The sequence below is a fragment of the Anomalospiza imberbis genome, chromosome 1 (genome assembly GCF_031753505.1).
Source record: "Anomalospiza imberbis isolate Cuckoo-Finch-1a 21T00152 chromosome 1, ASM3175350v1, whole genome shotgun sequence".
NCBI lineage: Eukaryota > Metazoa > Chordata > Aves > Passeriformes > Viduidae > Anomalospiza > Anomalospiza imberbis.
In genome coordinates, this window is record NC_089681.1 from 125,305,137 (window position 1) to 125,326,509 (window position 21,373).

Below are 21,373 nucleotides of genomic sequence, written 5' to 3' on the forward strand. Positions count from 1 at the left end.
TTTTTGAGGCATCTTGTCAAACAGTGAAGCTAGTTTTGAATTAAATATTAAGGTATTTTTATAATGGGAATGAGACAGGAAGAACTTAATAGCTCTTATTCAACTTAAATAGAATTAAGTACATATAATATTACATGAAGTTTCAAAATATGTATGTAACTGTCATACAAGAATAGGCTAAGGCCAGAGATTATTTAGTTTGGAGAAGGTTCAGCAAGAATCTTCTCAGTGTGTAAATTCCTGTAAGGGGAAGGAAAGAGAGCCAGACTAGCCAGAGCTAATGGTGTCCAGTGAAAGGCAAAAACTGAAATAAAGGAGATTGTTAAATATAAGAATATTTTTTTTTCACTCTGAGGACGAGCAAGCAAGAGAACAAGCTCTCCAGAGAGGTTGCAGAGACTCCATCCTTAGAGATACTCAAAACTCAACCAGATACTGCCCTGAGTAACCTGCTGACTTGTTTTGATTTAGGGGGCCCAGACTAGACCAGCTCCAGAAGTCTTTTCCAATCTCAAGCATTCTGTGACTTTGTTTTTAGTAAAAGCAGAAATTATTTAGAAAGCCTTTTACATTTAAAGAAAATTAAAGTTCTGCAGTTTACTTGTTGTTCTTTAATGTGAAAAACTAAGATTACCACTAGAGTTTTAAAAGCCCACCGGTTTTCTTATCTCTTTTTCACAGCAAGTGTTATTAAAAGAACTGTCAGTAGATACTAGCAGACAGGCTCTTTTTATGTAAATTTAAACAATTTTTACTATGACAAAGTAGCACTTCTATTTTTCGTCTTTTCATCTGCTCTGCATTTTCAGACATTAAATTGCTGCTTTTGCAGTTTTTACATACCTGTAGTTGCACATTCTCTCCAAAATGTAGAGAAACTTTAAATAAATATTACCGTTCTCATCACTCAATAAGATTACTAAAGCTAGCACTACTGATTTTATTCACACAACCTTAATTTCTTAACCAATATTACATTTTCTTTCAAAAGAGAACATTTTAGGTATTTTTTCCTCAAGTGATTTTTTTTTAACATCCCTCCACAAACTCATATACTCAGTGGCAGTTACAAGTTTCATCAAGCACCATTCTCAAGTAACTTAACTCTTCCTCTTCTCAATTCCTGCACCATGAAACGTTAACTCAGAACATGCACTGCAAGGAAGTTGTCCCCAGCAGGGTCTAGACTGGATCTCTTCTCGCCTTCATGTGAGATTTCAACTCCTTGTTCACTAGTTCAAAGTTTACAGAATTTGAAAACTGGTTTCTCCTCTATTCATTATTAATTTATTCTCTGCCTACTTAGCCCTTCTTTTCATTTCCTTTCTCATTTCCTTTTCTCAGTTTCCCAGAAGTTCTGTCTTGAGCAGTATTCCCATATTTTACCCTTTTTCTCAAAATGCTTCAAGAAATAAAAATAATTTAAATAGGAATATAATTTAAATATCCTAAATGTCTCAAAACCAATTGAGGTTCTCAAATAAAAAGTTCTATGGACTTGCACAGATTCCTGCCAATTAAACCACCAGATGGAATATTCTATTCCATCTAATTAGTTTCAAGTTCAGTAAGCATTTATAAAGCATGCTTCAATTCCAGAAGATTCTTCCACAAACTGCCTTGTGTAGTCAGAGTTTCTATACAAGTTAAAGGACAGACAATTCAGAAATGCATATAGATTCTGCTCCCTCAGAAATAGCCCTACAAAGGAAATGAGAATCAAATTCACAATTACAATGGACCTTGCAATTGGTTTCTTTTATTTGCCTTTCTCCAGGCATAAACCAGAAGTCTATGCTCACACTTGGTTGTGCTAATGAGCATGCTCTCTGTTAGATGCAGAAATGCAGGCATGAGTCCCATCCATTAACTTTTATGTTTTATTCACGTGGATCATTGAACAGAGATGGGAATACCTAAATTAAGAAGTCCATATTGCAAGGTCCAAAGAGACTTCCATTTTGAGTCCTGGGAAGGCTTAATACAGGCATACTTACAGAATAAAAGATTTAACTCCTCTCCTCTATTTCCCTAGGCAGCAACATCAGCACAAGGCGTAATTTGTCTCTGACTTTTACTAACAAGAACACTTTAAAAAGCTATTCAAATTTATGAGATTTTTAAACCCAAGGATAAACTCTGGCCACAGTTTACACTGAAGTGAGCACTTTAATCCATACAATATTTTCTTACCAAATTATAATCAAGTTTCTGCTATGCAATTTTGGTGCTGCTATTGCTAGCTTTTATTGCTGTATTAAATTGTTAGCAAACAGCTAAGGGCTGCCAGAACAATTTCATAACATCTATTTCATTTTTAATAGTCCTTTGTATGAAACGGCTCTGAAATTATTGTTTACATTTTATGGTCAAATAAATGCCAACAAATTCTATTGTTTAGCTTACTGCCATTAGGATTTTTGCAATTATTTTAGTCTTTATTACAACAATATTTTTTAGAATTTAATAATTTAACTATCAGTCCACTGCTATCACTGAATTATATTTGGTTTTACTTCTATCTTCTCACGCTAAAACTGATTGATTCTTCAACTTTTAAGTAAGTATTGGTACCATTTTAACCTTTGGCTATCACTACCATTTCAGCTTCCTCTCAAAAACAAACTCCTCAAAACTGGTTTAGCATATGCAGGATGCTGAAGCTTTTATAAAGTCCTGAAGTGCTATCAGATGCCACACAGTTTTTCCTAGATACTCCCTACTTTTAAAATCCAAATGTACACATTAGTTTTCAGGAAAAGCAGAGAGTCAGTTGCTAGTGTTTCACTTTTAGTTACAAATATTTAAATTACAATAAACGGAAGTTCTCTTCCCAGAAGTTAAGACTATTTTGAATTTGCCAAAGCCAGCGTGACTTTTTGGTCAATTTAAATAATGTGACAGAAAATATATTCCAACATACACATTTTCTTCCAAGTAAGTTTCTGTATATACAAAATTCTATGCTTATTTTCAGTGACTGCAAAGTCGCCGAATATAAACATAGATGCCCCCTCCTGGAAACAGAATAGCTTTCAATGACAAGAACCATCACCCAACACATTGAAATTGGATTGGAGAAGGATAAAATAAATGAGGTACCAAGAAAACTTCACATATCCTTAAGAAAAAAAAAAGCAAATGCTGTGGTTTTCAAAGATAAAATTGTATACTGTGCTAGAAACAAGCAAGGTTTTTCATCAGCTCTGAAACATGAAATAGAAAGCTGCCAAAGGATGCATGAACCACACTTTAGACAAGTAATTCTTCTGTCCAAGTATTTTTACATGTATTACTTTAGATGCAGACAAGATACTGTACAGCATGAAAGGAGAGCAGCTTTGTTTCCTCACTCAATAATATTTTATCCTTTTCCAAGTGACAAGTGTTGACCCTTCATTGTATCATGTCTGCTCACAGTATGCTCCCTCCTACAATCACTTCTAGCAATATACATCAAAAATGACAAGCAGAAATAAGTGTACTGCATGTGCTGTGTTATATAGCTGATGTGTAAGATTTCTGTGACTGTTAACTAGAAAGCATTCTTTACTGAATTAACATACTTGGTATATAATTACTGCAAATCAGCAACAGAAATTAATCTTACAGATCAATGTGTTCACTATTTATGCTGGAATTAAGTATTTATTTTCCCCCAAAATCTATACAATCCAGTGTCAGAAACAATGTTTATTTAGAGGGCTTTTGGTTTTGACTTTAAAGCAGAGATTTCTGTATTAGAGTTCAAATGCTTGGCCACTCTCCCTCTACTTTTCTAACTTAACTTTTGTTTCTTTTTAATAAGAAAGGAAAAAGTCAGCAAAACAAAATGTCAACATTAAATCATTTCACAGCATTTTGTGTCAGAAATGTAATGGAAAATGTGCACATCACGGGAAAGGTTACTGTTCTTCCAGAACATCTTTTCATTTGGTTCAGGACTCATCCCTCTACATAACTGTGCAGGCACTACCGATGGTTGTTCTCCCTGGGTTTAATTTGGCAGTTGAAGGATTGTGGCATTTTCAGGAAACCACAGTGCAGTGATTTTAGTGGTTATCCATCTGAAAGTGATGCTATGATTTAGAATAATTACTCTGTTTATGTGCAATGGTAAAAGTCAGTTACTACACCATATTCCAATGTCAGCTTCCACTTTACTGACTATTTCCCTAATACAACATCACATCAGATATCCAAGGGATCTGTCCAAGTCAGAATTAGAGGGATTTAGTGTTCCTGTTCCTTAGCAGTAAGTGCATGTGCAGGAGAGTAACACTGCTGTACTTTAACTGACAATTGGGTAAGGAAAGGAGCAGGAGGGAATGGGATGAACTCAGCTAGTTAATCAAAGCACTGCACATTAATTTACGCTTGACCTTTGCATTCTTATAACCAGTGATATGAAAAAGAGAAACATGTTAGTCTTCGCTAAGAGCTTTTTCATAGTCTTGAAGAAATCATAAGCTTTACTTTTTTTTCTTGCATATCCTTTCCACATCCTTTCTTCTGAAAAGTAAGTGAATTTTTAGGCCTTTTTCAAGATTAAATCTGTGATATACTTAAATATTTATCAGTAACATTGTAACATTAGTTAAGACAGCATGGCAAAATTCTTGAACCGCTTGTTTCTCATTTCCACAAGACAATATTCAAAAAACATTTCTTCAAATGACAAGAATTTAAAAATCCATTCAAGGGTAAATGTTTAGGAAAAAATCTCAAGAAGAATGACATTGCTAAGAGGTAATGAAGTACTACCTGGAATATTCAGTGATACTGAATTTCAGTCTTAATAAAGAATCTTGTCTTTGGCATTTTAAATGGCTTGAAGCAAATCAGTTGCAAAAATTTAATTACATTAAGATGAGAATGTTAAGGAATGACACAAAGTGTAAGTAATAGTTATAGTCTCAGCTGTTGTAAAGGAGATTCAGTTTTATTAATTCAAAGCAAAGCAAAATCTGAATCCAACCTTGTAGAGAGCATAGATGAAAGAAATGAAAATTAATTGAAAAAAACTCACAAAAATTAAAAATTATGCAAAAAAAGGAACAAAATTATTAACAAGGCAAGAAAATAAATGAAAAATATATAGCTCTATTTTACCAAATCCTAAATTTTGCATACAGAAAAATATTAATTTAATCACAGACATTATTATTTGATCTGTAATTTCAGTGATCACACTAGCAGGGAACTGTGGTAAGACAAGTAGATCAAATCTAGTGAACATCAAAATCATGCTGAAGTACAGGAAATAAACTCTACAATTTCATTCCTTTTCCCGAAAAACAGATATTTTACAAGAAGATAGATATTCATGTTACATTTCTCAAATCATCTATTTAGATGTTATTACATGCAAATTATTTCAGCTATTTCAAAATAAAGTTCAATATTAAAACTGGATTTCTCTTTACCAAAATATATTCTATTACCAAATCTTTACCAAATATATTCTAACATTACCACTAAATGGGTTTTTTTTTATTGTTCGTTTTAGTTTTTCTAAACTATTTAGAAGTATGTTCTCCAGTAAGAAGCATTGCAATACCTCAGCCTATAGCAGAATTAAGCTAAAAAGAACAATAATATCCCAAATATATGTAGGTTATCCACAGCCTCTCAGAGAATACTACTATATGTAAAATTCTTGATTTATACACAAATTAGCAAAAAATTGTATGCAACTGTGCTCCATTGATTTATTAATGAAATTATTGCCATTAATGCATTTAATACCATATAAGGTTATTATATGCCATATTAATCATGTGAAGAATAGCTCTGGTCAATGCTGAGAAAAGTGACTCAAGATCCTTAAGCTCACTGTACCTCTAGCTGCTTTTGATGTACAGGCTTCCTTGGTAATGCAAAAAACCCCAAAACACACAAACCTCATACTCTCACACTGTTCCAGAACAAATTTGTTTTGAATGGCGTAGATGAAGTTTTGCACCCAAACTGCAGGTCACCTACTATCCAAACCCTTCACAGATTAATTAACTACAGATCAAAGACTTGTAGAACTATTGGGCAGCAGTAACAAAAATGGTAAAATCGCCAAGTGGAACAGTACACATTACTCTGGCATATTAAGATTTCCTTCTCAAATAGCCATAATTTACACCACAGTTTTGTGAAGAGGTATTTAATTCAGAAAACTGACTGCAGAGATGCTCACTTGACACTAATTGTGATGAGTCAAAACTGATGCTACAACACAGCATTTAAATGGTTATTGTCTCCTGCTGTGGTCTTCTACCACGTCAGTTTATTACCTGGACATGAAAATTCTCATGTCATAAATTTCATAACTATAGATTTCAGTCTTGTGGCTTCTGCAGCAATGGCTTGGTTTAACAATGCAAAACAACTGAATTGGTACTGAATTTGACATTTGCTTTCTGAGTATGCTGTACTATGAACTATTCTGATGTGCTCGCTGCACTGAAAGTGACTGAAGCAGGTTGGCTAGAATGAAGGAGTAAGTGACACATTTGAATGCCAACAGAATTGAATTATTTGATGCAATCTGATGTAACAAAAAAATCATAAGAATGCCCACAAAAATAAGAAGCTACTGACCCCATCCAGGTAGATATTTTTACAGTCATAACCTATTACTGGTAACCAGACTGGAAAATAATTTGATATGTCACGAGTCTCTCCTCTTCCATCACAAACTGCAATTTCAAAATCTGCATCTTTTTTCATGAAATAATTTTAATCTTCCGAAAAAACACTTCATTCAGTGACTGCTTTATCTAAAGAGGTCACTCAATACTTATAGCCAAGAACCTCTATATTGTATTTTTTCATTTTGTAAATTACTAAAAATCCTAGTAGTTATAGAATACAAAAAAAAAAAAAAAAAGGGAGCAAAGGTCTCTGATACATATATTTCCTAGGGCAAGCAGAAAAATAATAAATAAATCCTGTGATACCTAGCTGTCTGGGGAACAGATTACAACTGCAAAATATAGTTTCTAGCTGTAATTTCCAAACCCATGATTGCAGTAGAGACTTGACCAAGCAGCTGTAACTGAAGAGAAAAAAAAGGATAACTATATATTAAAAGTTCAATAATGAAAAAATGGCAAAATACTCTTTGTTAGTGGAAAACAAAGTAAACCTATAGAAAGTTTCTCTTATTTACAAGTGGTTATCTTGTTGTATGTTTCTGAAGCTCATGACCCTGGTACAGAAGCTTCATGGATCAAAATACTTCAAATATCAATACTACTAACTTTGAACAATTACACTTATACCTGAAGAGTATAAACTTCTACTGTTCACTAAGCTTCTACAGACTAAAGTTCAGTATGAACTGCAAGAAGGTTTGACAGATCAATAAACAGCCCAGAAAAGAATGGGGAAAAAAAAACACTGGGGAATGCTCACACTGCTCTCTCCTATTCACTTCTAAGAGGGATACTAACAAACCTCACCAAATATCACAATAATGCTCCAACAGGGTTTTCAAACTTTCCTAATACTGAAGAAAGACAAATATCCATTTTTCCTTGATTCTTCCCAGTGTATGAACAGGAAATGTCATTAAATAACCTTTCCCCTACAAAACAAAAAAAAAAAAAAACAAAAAAAAAAAAAACCAAAAAAAACAACAACAACAAAAAAACCAACCTCCAAAAAAACCCCAAACAACCAAAACCTTTTGTGGAGTGTTGAGGGGGGGAATTACTTTCTGATTTTACGGCAGCCTTTGCTGCTCCTGCATTTGTTCAGAAAGCATGGCAGGCCAGATAACTTCTCATGTAGTTTTGCATTCCTTTGCAAAACAACGGCTCAGTGCTAAACTTTACAGAAAAATTACACTGGATTCTTCTGTGCATATTTCCCAGCCTGAATTTCTTAATTCTGATAACAGAATTGAATGGTAACAGGTCTTTTACATGTGGCAATACCTCCAACATTTCAGTTTTGTACCACTTCTATACAGACTATGAGATAGCTCCTTCAAGACTACACAGTATTAGGAAACAAACCAGAGATAGAACACAAAATCAATAACCTGAGCTTCTATTCTTTAGATGGTTTAAATTTCCCTAAGAGTTAAGCGGCAAAACAATCAAGGGAAAATAGTAACCTGGGCTTCAATACAGGTTTTGCTGTCTCATTTCAGGAAAATAACAGACAAGCGTACTAAAGAAATCCAGCAGGTACCAGGTAAATAAACTGATGCCTGATCAGCAGAAAACCCAAGGGGTCTGCCATGCACTTTTTGCAAATGTTCCAGGCATGAGCACCTTCAAGGCAGCTGGATAGCCCAAATCCAAATGCACCCAGCAGTCTGCTTCTAGAGAAGCCCTGAATTACAACAGTACAAGTTTTATCACCAGACCTATGCCTGACTTGTAGGCACTTGACTAGAGAGCTTCACAATGACTACAGTTTCTTTTTAATGTCTGCCCTAGCATATGAATTTATGGAAAGTAAAATGCAATGCAATTTCAGTTTCAATAAAATCCTCTGTGAAGAAAATGCACATTTGTCACTGTATGTACGATCCTGCTATCCAGAATAAAAAATAAACTTTTCAGAAGGGAATACAATGATGAATACAATGACGCAAAAAATGATCTAACAGGAACTAAAGCAATTAGAAAAGGTAACTCACGGAATTAATCCCAGTAAAGTATAGAGCAGAAATAAACTATACATCTGAATGTTACGTTTTCTTTCGTTCTCTTAGTTCATTCCAATAAAATAATGCATTTGTAATCCTCTGTAACACATAAAATTGCTGCAAATTGTGGCTTAACTAACATTTTCCTTGTGATTAATCCCTACATTAGTGGTCTTGAACTTCTACTGTAAATAATAGGCTTTCAATCACTATCATGGACTGTGAATTTTGTTGCAGTGCATTTAAAGTGATGAATAATTAATGTACTTGTTCTGGAATAAACTTTGGCTCATGAAGAGATTCAAAACTAACAGCTGAACAAGTAAGGAAGAAATCCTTAACTTGAAGTTTGGCATGCCCCTTTGCATGGAAATGTAAGAAATAAGGAAGTGAAGATAAACCTATACAAGACAAATACAATTAAGGAAATCTGGTGAGAGACATTTTTGGACAGAAGATCTCCAGAGGATTCAAAATAGACTGCCTAGAACACACTTTCTGTCAAAAGCAGAATTAAAGTGACCACTGTGTGCAGCTAAGCATGCAATCCTTTATACAGTATAAATTATCATCCTAAACTTGATACATATATTTGTAGCACCAGAATTACAGATGTCACACACATATAAAAGATTTTTCAGTTATAGTATGATTGGATAACTCATACTGTAGTCAACATAACAGTTAATTTTCCTCCATAGTTTTTTTTATTTAGTAAATATGACACTGCATTTATTTTCTTTTTTTTTCCTTTCCTTCTCCTCACCTTCCCTGTCTGCCTTGATACAGTGACTGTATGTGCAGCACATCAGACTGCTTGAAAAGTGAGAGTATACTGAGAAAATTAAGCATTTTTACATTTAACTTATTTCCTAGTAAATATATGCATTAAAAATAAATACTACATACATTCTTGATAATTTGTTTTGTAGATTTATGTTTTTTGAATATTTTATAACCAGCATTCTATGTTTCCAAACCAAATCCATGTTTTCAACCAAATATATCTTCTCAACAAATTCTATTTTCTATTCTTTCAAATACATGACTTTTATCTTTTATACCCTCAATGCTGAAGTCATAATTTTGCCTCAGTTACTGCAAATCAAATTAAATGGAAAATTCTAACTTAACTGACAATACAGCAGAAAAACTCAATACAGAAAACCACAAAAGAATGTACTACAATATGCTTGCTCTAAATTGCTGTATGAAGAAATAGAATGTTTTTCAGAGATTTCTTTAACCTGATTTCGACCCATACAAGAACAATACTCTACCTCTATTCTGCTTTTCTCAAATCTACTACTGAGATGTCAATTTTATCTAATGCACTACATTCCAAAATATTACCCATGCATATCAGTACCTGCATAAATACAGATACTGTATTTAATTTTTTTAATAGCAGCAGTTGAAAACTGGATTATTTTTAGAGAAGAGGCCACTTCTTCAGAAATGCAGTCATTTAGAAGTCCTCCCTTGAAAGTTTTTAAACTGGATTAGCTTGTGGATTCTTCTTTAAACAACTGTTCTACACATTAAAATTACTTAAGTTCATCTTAATTTGTCATTTTACCAAAGCAGATTATACAGTAATACTGTGCTAGAAGCATTTTATCTGTACAATGCTGCAATATGGAGGGCAGGTTCTCCCTGCCCTCCATATTCACCATATTCAGCCACCTGAAAGACACTTCTTTATCTATGTTTCTACTCAATATGGTGACATTCTAAAGAAAGAACTATTGGGGAGCTATTTTCTATTTTTTAAGATTTGCATGAGTGAATTACAGTGTCATTAAAAAAAAAAAAAAAAAAAAAAAGAACAAAACCAAAACAGGAGGTCCTTACAAATAAAGCAATTCCTCTGCAAGATCTATCATTCTAAGCAATTCATGCAAGACTGTAATTAAGCACTCAGGAAACCTTTTAAATGTCTAAACTATATATGACTTCAAAAGATTCACAAAATGAAAATAGAAGCACCATATCTAAATGCTTTCTGAAACAAACAGCAGAGGTCGGCTCTAAAAACAAATGGAACCTTTATTTTCTGAGTTTCTCAGAAAATTTAACTCATTTCTCTTTTTAAAAAGTGCTGTGTCTTCATGCCTGCCCCATATCAAACCTATCTGTGTCAAATATAAAGTATTTTAACTCCTCCATCTTTTACTACTCTTTCTCTCAAAACTCAATGAAAGGTCATTTGAGTAAAAAGATACTCAAAATCCACACTCTCCTCTAATTACAGCTATAGTTCTCTCATTTATAATGACAATTACAGATCCAACTTCAATTCATCTGAGTATGTGGTTTCAATTAACTTTTCACTGTTAGATCTGTAAATCTTGACTATGCCACTAATTATTCTTGTAAAAGATAAAAATTGCAGGTTTACTTAATTCAATGGAATTTACACAGACATGTATAGACGAATTTACAAAATAAATTCCCTGTAATTTCTAAAACAAACAAACAAACAAAAAGCCATCACATAAGGATCACAAGAATGATCCTTTCTAGTGGACAAAACCACAAAATCTAAACTTTCAGTTCTAGTGCATGCTATCATATTGAACGAGCCTATCTATATGATCTGACATCCCTGATTAAATAAGCACTAACTTGACATGTCTATAATACATACATATGCATACATATGCTAAACTATTAGCATAAATAAAAGCAACATGTTTTGACAAAAGCTTATAATTAAAGACACCCTAATTTTTATCACCATATGAACAACGGGTTAAGTGAAGCCACTGAACATATAGCAAGTAATCCCTTAACCATCCAATGCTACCCAGAAGCATCTGAAATTGCATCTAAAAAAAAATTCCAAGAGTCATACAGTAAGAACTACTTAGATTATATTTTTTGCCCCAGATTCATTGCTAAATAAATTATTATTATAAATTATAAATGTCTGCTGCATTATTTGAAATATGAAAAAATCCATTATCTTTCTCTAATCCTTACTCAGACAGCAACTCTGGAGTGAGGGCCAAATAAACTTTAGAAGAACCTACAATTTTTAAAAGCAGATTGTCCAAGTGTCAAGTAGCCAGCTCTGTTTGTGGTAACAGACAGCAGAAAAAGACAGAAGGCTCTTCAAGACTATTCCCTAAATCTGCAGTTTCACCAGTTGCATACTTATGCTTAACTCAGTGATGAACTTTTATATTAAAAAAAATCCCTTGTATAACATAACCACAATCCCCTTTTTCTTAGTTACAGATGGCTTAGAAAGAGGGAAAATTAAATCCAGTAATTTTAGTGAAGACCAAAGATGATAATAAAGATCTGAGAAATTCTGGGCTTTACTAACAGATAGTGCCAAACAAACAGATATTGAAAAAATACTTTGTTTTCCCTCATTAACATTTCTTGCTTCCAAGGAGTCCTATAACCTTGCATTTAAAACACTATTTCTACCACCACAAAGGAGTCCTGCATGATGGAACAGGGAGGAAAAAGCACCAGGGCAGGCAGAGCGTCACTTGCATCACTTTGTGACAATACAATAGAAAAGAAGCTTCTCAAAACCTTCTCTGACAATAGCAACGCTCTGTGGATCACTCCCCTACACATCTTAAGACTGCAGAGTTAACATAATTTAGTTATCATCAAAAGTAAGCCTCCACAGCTCTTTAGAAGCAGTGGTAATATAAACTAGATAAAGTTGAAGCTATTTATAGGAATTATCTGAAGAAAAGCAAGTTTTAAATTTAATTATTAAAAAAAATAATATGGAAAATAAGAAGATCTAAGGAAATATTTTTCAGAGAAGTATGAACAAAGGATTAGAACATAACAAATTCCTCCTCCTATGCAGGAGTACTGTTCAGTTTTTTGGCCTAATTATGAGTATGATTTTTAAGAGAACCTGTTGGGTTTTGGCTGTAATATGTTTATTTCTGGCCCACCTAAATTACTACTAAAATCTTTTCCTGTGGTAAACAAGACATAACAGTAATTTTCTACCATTATTTTTCAGTCGCAACTTAAATATACAGCTCCTCATGGCATTTTCTCATCATTGATGTACTCAAGTGTGGTATTTTTAACATTTCCAAAAAACAGCCTGAAGAAAAACACTAATTCACTGCCTTTTTCACAGTAAAACACAGCACATGTTTTACCAGGATTCCTTTCCACAACAAAACGTTATTCCTGTGTCTTTTATTTCTTGCAAACTATAGGGCTTAAGAAAGTCCTTTATCTTGTCATGGGCAGATAAAAACCTGCTGCCACCAGTCCTCATCAGTGTAACTGCATGAGCAATCCCTGTAACACCCCCCTCTATTTCACAGTCTGGTTCTGAGCAGGATCAAATATTACCCAGCAGTAGTGGCTTGTCTATATATGAGAGTCACAGTTACTGATGAGCTTGTACAGGCACTCTGCCTCCAATTTGGAAATACAAATGCACTCTGGCACACAACCTTGAAATTTTATCAACTTCCATGTAAATCATATGCTGTGGTTGACACTAAAACCAGCTATTCTAAGTATGTACAAGGCATCTGTACCTGTGACACACCCTGATTATATAGCTATGTGTTGCTTGTCTATGTCATCAGTGACTCTGATCTTTCTCATAACTCTAATCCCAGAAATAAACTAAAACACTTATTTTGGAGTATTCCTTCCAGCTAAAAGCAACAATTTTATCTGACCTAAAGAGAAGAACTTGTCTTAAAAAAAACTCATTGAAGCATATTGTACCTAGGTAAAATACACTTTTTAAAATCTGAACTTATAAAATCATCTTAATGAAATCTCTGTAGATGCATTTAAAACCCACTTTCTGATTGATAAGGTCCATGATTCTTCTTTCAAGAACTGTGAACAGTTTTTACAGCTTTGCAAAAATACTACAATGTGAGCTATAAAAAATCTGCAGAAGTTGTGGTCAATGGCTATTTAATAGCAGCTATTCTATACTTTAATTAGATTTCTACACCTACTAAAACATTAATCAATGGTCTTTTTTTCATTTCTGTTTCAGATAAGAAACATGATTATCAAAACCTTTCATGATCTGCATTAACGGAGGTAGCATTAATACCTTTTTAAAAACATAAATTCTTCAAAATCCACATTTCAGCTCATAAAACTGTTGATTATTTTAATTAAATTACTTTTAGGATGCTCATGTAGCTTTAATATCATTAAAATGTTGTTTTATCTTTCTGACCTGCTCTAAAACATTGACAAATCACCCTGATGAGAGCAAATTAATCCTAGTGTGTTAGAAAACCAGATTATCTAAGTTATATAAATAGAAATGTTTTTGGCAGATCAATAAGTGAATCAAGTCAGTATTTCTGATGTAATGTTACTCTGAAATAAGGGGAGCAAATTTATTGTGTTTTCAAAAAGTACATTTTCTTCATTTTAATCATGACAAAATTATAAAGATGGGAGTTTAACTCCTCATAAGATCAGAGTATCAAACCTACCTGACTAGATTTTCATTGTCTCCAGTGCCTTTGCAGGTAGCACACTCAGTCCTTAAATCCTCTGACTTGGGCTTCTTTTGCAGCACAGACTGGCGTTGCCTTCTTTCTCTGGGAATACGTTCCTGTCACAGCAGAAGGCAAAAAGAAAGGAATGGGGGGGAAAGGAGGGAAGGAAAGCAAATATTTTCAGTTACGGCATGGAAAGTAACACTTCAGCCCAAAGTTTCATTTTTTTGTGAAACCGTTAAGAAAACAAACAAACAAACAAACAAAGCACTATATTCCAACCTCAGGTTTTTCTTCTTCAGGCACAAAGCTTCGTTTTCGTCCTCTAGTTCTCTAGAAGAGAATATATTTAAAATTCAGTGTTAGGTAACAGAATGTTTTTGTTATTTCTCTATTATTCCTAACAACAAAAACATACAGCAGGAAATAATTTCAATCATTACCTACAGAATCACTGCCAGTATTGGGACAATAGCTTCACATTTTTGAATATAAATCTATAGAACTAGCCAAAAAGTAAATATAAATACTTGAGTATGTTAAGTCTTATTTTTAAAAAGACTGCCACTAGAATTAAAAATCTCTTAGACTTCGCACAAACTTCCCAAAACTAGTAATTTCAAAATTGGTATGAACAGTGCATTAAAATAACTTGTTGAGCACTAAAATGTGCTCTATTTATAAGCCAAGTGATAAAAGAAGATAAATTAAAGAATTTTACCAAAACAGGAACGCAAAATACCTTACAGATTTTGAGGAGTAACAAGAATTAAAACTTTCAAACTGAAGCTTAGTATAATGGGTATATGGCAAATGCTCATAAAGCTGGGGCATATAACAACATATGACTGCTAGACAACAGGTGTTTCTGATGATTCTACACAAGAATTAGAATTTTTTTCAGTATTGTTGTTGGCCAAAAAAGTATAAATACCAACAGTTTGGAGGACAAGGGGCATCCATGGATTGTACCAGTGAGTACCAAAGATTTACAGGCACCTTTTAAGTTACTACATAAAACTTGCATGAGTTCAGGTTCAGTCACTACATTTTATCTTTGAAACAACAGCATTATTAACCTGCTTGTGATATATAACTGCCACAAGCTGACAATATCACTCTTTCCTTCTTGTATAAAAAGGAAAGGTTATTAGAAGAGATGTGGAAGAAAATAAGAAACATCAGAGACTACTCCAGTAACCCAAAATATCTGACACACAGACACTAATAACATAAATACATAAAAAAACATGGAAATGCTTGTTTTTATGGGAAAAAAATCACCACATTAGGAAGTAATTTATCATATGATAAAGAAAAGCACTGCCTACTTTATGGTTTCTTAAAACTTTTTTTGAAGCAGCTGGTGTTCACTTCTGAAAAAGTAAACAAATGCTCATCAAAAAAATCTTAGACCAATTTAGAAGCACAAGCAATCATAAACTCAATCCAAAGAAGCTAACAGTATAATGCTTCTCCTGTTTGGGTGCTCTTTGAAGGTGATTTATACTAGCTTCAAATTAAAGACAGTTCTCTATTTTAAACTGTTTTACAGATTTAATACTGCTATACTGCAAATAAACCTGCCACTTCAACACATCTATACCTTTATACTTCTGCAGATTTTGATCTGTATATGTTAATAACATTCTGTTTGGGAAGATTTTTAGACATGATTTAACACTGTAGTAGCAATGAATGTAGTGGAACGGAAAATGCTAGTCTATTTCATGTCTCTTTAAAATACTTTAATTGTCATAAGGATTCTCTTTCACATTTCCCTAAGGGTGATTTATAAAAACAGTAAAACCTTATCCATTTAATACATATCAATATTTACTATACATTTACTAATTGAGGAGCTCTATATTCCACAAGCCACACAGTAGCACCAAAATTTGGAAAAAATTATTTACTATATATAACTGAATTTATCGGTGTAATGTTAGAGTTATTAATGTAACTTGGGCTGTGTGTCAACTATGTTAAACAATTCAAGGTCACTGCAAGTTAAAACTAGACCAAAAAAAGTTTGATCAGACACCGGCACACTAACTGCCAATTTTACTACTTTCAGCCTCTGGAATTAGTCCTAAGAACATTTACAAACTTGGACAGTTTTAAGGTATGGAGGCCCTCCTGAATGCAGCTGTGCAAAGATTATAAAGAAGTAGGTATAATGGTGCCTGCCAATAAAGGCAGCATTAGAGTCCTCACTCTTCATGTTTAAGCAGCAAGAGACAAAGAGTGCACGCCTTGCACCATCAGAGTAATGCTATCTTGAAAACTTGTACATTATTTGGAAATCTAGGTAATAATCACATTACTTTTGATTATAAATAGAAAGTATGACATGTTAATAACTCAATTTTAAGGAATAATGAAACATAATTAAACTTCAGCAAAATGGAGACATAAGGTTTAAAATTAATTTAGTCACTTTTGCCAAGAAAATGTTGGTTTTCACCTGTCTGCTATATAATGTGTGACACATATGACATGGAACGTCACATTAAATTATACTTTCATTATTCTTTCATTAGCTTTCTAAACCTTCAAACATACTTGAGTTTGTTCAATAATCACTAGAAAACAAAGATTAAAATCAATATCTTAGCACACATATTTGTAGGATATTTTATATGCTTTTAAAATAGCAAATTTACAGGTTTCTTTTCCAAACGTACCTCCATAGTTAAAGCATATTTTCAATGCTTCTGTTCAGATCATTTTACTATTGCCAGCATTCAACATGAAAAATAAGATCAAATTAACAACTAAAAATTTAATATTCTTTGATTTTCAGCAATGGTCCTCCAGTAATTTGACATTTGTAATTTTACATATGTTGTCACTAAAGTTACCTTACAGGTTAACAGGAAAGAATCAGGTAAACCTGGATTACTTTGTTCAATATTATTCATTGCTGTTTGCCTCAAAGTACTGTATTTTAAATTGCTTTGAATAATTTCTGTCATTAGCAGGCTCAGAATGAAAACATCAGAAATTATAAATATGAAATATTAGCGCTGCATGTACTTGCCATAAACAATTTAAGATTTGTTATTTATAAGTAGCTAAAGAAGCCTTGCTATTAAATGGCATATATTACAACTGAGATAAACTTGTTCATATTCAAAACTTATGATGTTAATCCAGCAAAAGATGCCCATAAAGACAGTGATTTTTTTTTAATCAAAATACCCAGAAATTCAATACTACAGGGATATCTTCAACTGAGGATTTCCCTATACCATAAAATGAAGCAAGACAATTTTGTGAAATTTGTCCCAGCATTTCCAAACTGTTCAAATAGTAAGTCAGGAAAGCAAAGTCATGTTATCAGCACTCGAGCAAAATACCAATTAATGCCAATGCTATCCCAGCAGCTTTTTTATTTTACTCCAAAGGTAGAAATGCAGTAAATCTTCTACCATTTGGGATGGACAACTCAGTCCAGCTCAAAACAGAGCAAGGTGTGGATTAGAGAGATACAACCCACACATGGCAACTGTGACAAGATGACACTTCAGAACTACAATACTAATTTCAAAAAAAGTACTGAACAGTGAAAAGTGGCTCAAAATATGTACCTATAAAATTTTCTTCATGTAGAAATAAAAGGTTTCTAGGAAAAATTATTTCAAATGTTGACATTTAACTGGTGACTAGTAAGTCTTTGGTTGTGTCTCATCCTAAGTTCCGTATTTACACAGCTTTGGAATTCATTCAATGGGCACTCCAGTAAGGGCAAAGTGTACAATGTGCTCAGACACTTCCCTTACTAGTAACAGTCAGACTCCAGTCATTGAGCTCTGGAGCCCACAGCATCAGAATAGAATCACCATGCAGCTCTGTTTACTACACAGGCAACTGAGGATTTAAAATTAGATGCCTATAGCTAAGGATTGATTCTATATAACCGTAACCACCCCAAAAACCTCAGAAAAACATGCCACGGTCATAACAAGTGCGGACTCTATTTTTCATTTCATTCCTTTCACAATTATGGTAGTGAAATAATACAAATAAAGGAATGACACTAAAACCAGCTGAATTAATAAAATCTGACTTCCTGAAACAGTACCACAATACCAAATATTTCTATTCCTCCCCTTCTCTAGTGACTTCTTAACTTCTTCTTCTCTAGTGCATCCAAATCGCAGCTCCCAACCTATCCCAAAGTTCTCCACGTGTTCCCCAACTAAAGTGAGAACCTTTTCCATACTCAAACAGTATCCTTCCCTTTCAGCTGCTCTAAAAAACACTCCAGCACTTAATTATCTTAGGCATACATAGCTCTCAATCAAATATTGCAATAACGGGTTTACCAATTACTAAAAGCAATGCTACTATAGTAGTAGGCAAGTGACCAACTTATTTTTATTAGGAAATCAAGGTAAAAGCTGTAATTATTTGAAATAAACAGATTTAGCTACTGCATCACAAAGAACATACCTTACACTGAACTGAAAGAGAAAAATAGTACCTTATTTTATTAGCAATACAACCCAAAGTAATCTGAGCAGACCAAGAAAGGTCAAGGAATTAAAATTAAGATGCCAGCATAAAACAGAATTATTTTTAAACAAGAACAAAAGAAACACTTTGATAAAAGTTAAAAATTGCAAAAGATATAATAGATTAAATTCTTCTTATTAGTCTTTTTTAGCATAACATTTTGAAAGACACACCTGATCAAATAAACTTCTAATTAAACTCTTTAAAATACTGTAAGATTATTTTCCTTGGGTAAAGAAACTGAGCTGCTTGATTCAATGAAATCATCCAGATGAAAGCAAGCCATCTTTTCCAAGAATATCTTACCAAAGGTTTACCCTTCACAGCAATTTTAATGCCTGTCTTCTGAAAAGAGCAATGCTCTGAATAAATGAAACCAAAAGATTAGCAATGTCCTCTTTTGTCTTCTAGTTCAAGGCTTACTATCTGTGGAGGTTAGAGAACAATCCCACAATATTAAGGCATACTCCATTTCACTTATTTCAGTTATTTCATTAACTTCTGATTTTTCATTTAATAGTTGAAAAAAAATAAAATCCTACCACTCTTGCTTATTGCTTTAAAAATTCACACAAAACATTACAAAAGTCCCTAGAGAGAAGCAGTGGTGGGCCTCACATGCAAACAGCTATCAAATCTGGAAAGAAAGAGCAGTAGGAAAACTCCCAACATTGGATCGTTCCTGTCTACTCTAATTTGTAATTATCTAAGTTGACAGTTTCTACCATACCCCATAAAATACATATCCATTTTATAATACAGACTGCAAGAAATAACACACAATTAAGAAAGAAGGTTAGAGAAAGCCTTGGGAAAAAAAAAAAAAGAAAAAATAGGAGAACTAGAGCAGATACTTCCATAGCCAAGGGAAAGCTAAATAAAAAATTGTTTTCTTTCAGCCATCGTGTTTTGTGTCACAGAAGTATCCATACAAGCTGCACAGTGTTCTGCTGTTTACAGAGTGGACATTTGCATGCTGGCATAGGGAATTAAAAGAATCATGACTTAAATGGCTAAAAACCAGAATACCGACACCATAATTTAATAATGAATGATGAAGTCATAAATGATACAATGTGACACAGATCATATGAATGATGGATATGGGGTGATGCATGAGAGCAAATGGTGAACTCAAGACACTTTAAAAAAAAACCAACATTAAAGAACACTGTCCAACGTGGAATGAATATATGTTGAGGGAAAATATGATCAACAATGGGCTCAAACCTAAAAGCAGGAGAAGAAAGACTGACGTGGCAGTCTCCATTTGGAACTTGGAAAAGCTAGAAGTGAATGCCTGCATCTTGTATTTTTGTTTATAAGCAACAGGATAACAATACAAAACATATAAAATGAAGAAGATTAGATAATGCATTGACTGAAAGATTTTGAATATTCTCAGAAAAATAAATTCTATACATGAGACAAATAAAAGACATCTGTACAGAACAAACAAAGCCTAGGATGAACCCTATATAGTAGCTGAAAGGAAACAGAATGTTTGCAAAAGGAAACAAAGCAGCAAAGCAAAGCTGCAAAGGAAGCAGTCTGTTTGGCATCACTAACAGATGACACAAGTTGACAAGGTAGCTTCCAGGCGGGAAAGCACAATGGTGAACAGGACAGAATAGGTGCCCACATGACCCAAAACCACTACTGTCTACCCAAAACCACAGCTGTCACCAAACCTTATTGCTATGTTTCACCGTTTATGCTTTCAACCAGTTAATCCAAAGAGTGCAATAGAAGCAATAGAAGGCAGAATGCTCCCTTGGAGCACTTTTGCTTTGCCAGTTGGAAGAAAAAACTCAACATGATTGGTCCAGAACTTGTAAACCAACCAAAATGAGAGAGGTGATTCCTGGAAGTCAGAAGTATATGCTCCTCGTGAGCTTTTTTCTGGAGTGATCCTAGAGGATAAAAGTGTATACTGTCACCTATTTAATGTCTTGTTTTTCACAAGAAGATACAGAGGAGTTAATGATTTTAACAATACACAGAAAAGAATATGAAATACTGAAAGCAACTGTGGTCAGTAGCAAGGGTTCAAGTCCACTCCATATAAAGTGAACTAGCATGGTTCTGGATTTGATCTCCTCTGTCACAGCTTTTCAGAAGATCAGTTGTGAATTCTGCGTTTTTTCAAAACATTCCTTGAAAGAAAGAAAGTATAAATGTAGCAGGCGTTGAAATACAGTGATATTTAAGATACATCTGACTTTCAAAACTATTGGTACTATAGTAATTTCTTTCCTCTGCAGAAAGTCTGCAGCAGTTGTTTTGTTTATAATTGCTGTAATTTTAAGTAGGCAAAATGTGAAGAGCTTTAGGTGCTGTGATTTTTGGGGATCTGTAAACTTCACATTTCTTGTCAGAAACAACAGCACATATTGACTTATATTTCCCTGTCAGATCTGTGGCTACAGTGACTACTTGAAAAAGACACATAGCTGTCTTTTACACATGCTGAAAGGCACAGTGAAGAGGATCAGTACAAGATTACACCCATGGTTTAATTCTGGATCCTATCTAAATTCTTCAGACATTTTCATTTCTATCTTATGTCAAGTTGTAGCTGACACACTAACATTAATAATATACTTCTACAGTTGTTTTTTTTATCTTTTATCAAACTATGGTTCATAAATATCATACATGTCAAAAACCTCAAACCTCAGCTATCTCACTTATGCAGCCTTTATCATACACTGCTACG

The 21,373-nt window shown here is 33.6% G+C and overlaps 1 protein-coding gene across 3 annotated transcripts in view; it reads right to left on the bottom strand.

Annotated features, from left to right (window-relative positions):
- PHF14 (PHD finger protein 14) overlaps positions 1-21,373 on the bottom strand; it is a 157,954-nt gene that overhangs the window by 75,603 nt on the left and 60,978 nt on the right. For all 3 annotated transcript variants that reach the window (XM_068210205.1, XM_068210198.1, XM_068210214.1), the window contains exons 15-16: positions 14,416-14,466; positions 14,128-14,249 (exon numbers count right to left, since the gene is read on the bottom strand). In XM_068210205.1, the coding sequence (XP_068066306.1) occupies positions 14,128-14,249; positions 14,416-14,466 (173 nt within the window). The remainder of the gene's footprint in view (positions 1-14,127; positions 14,250-14,415; positions 14,467-21,373) is intronic.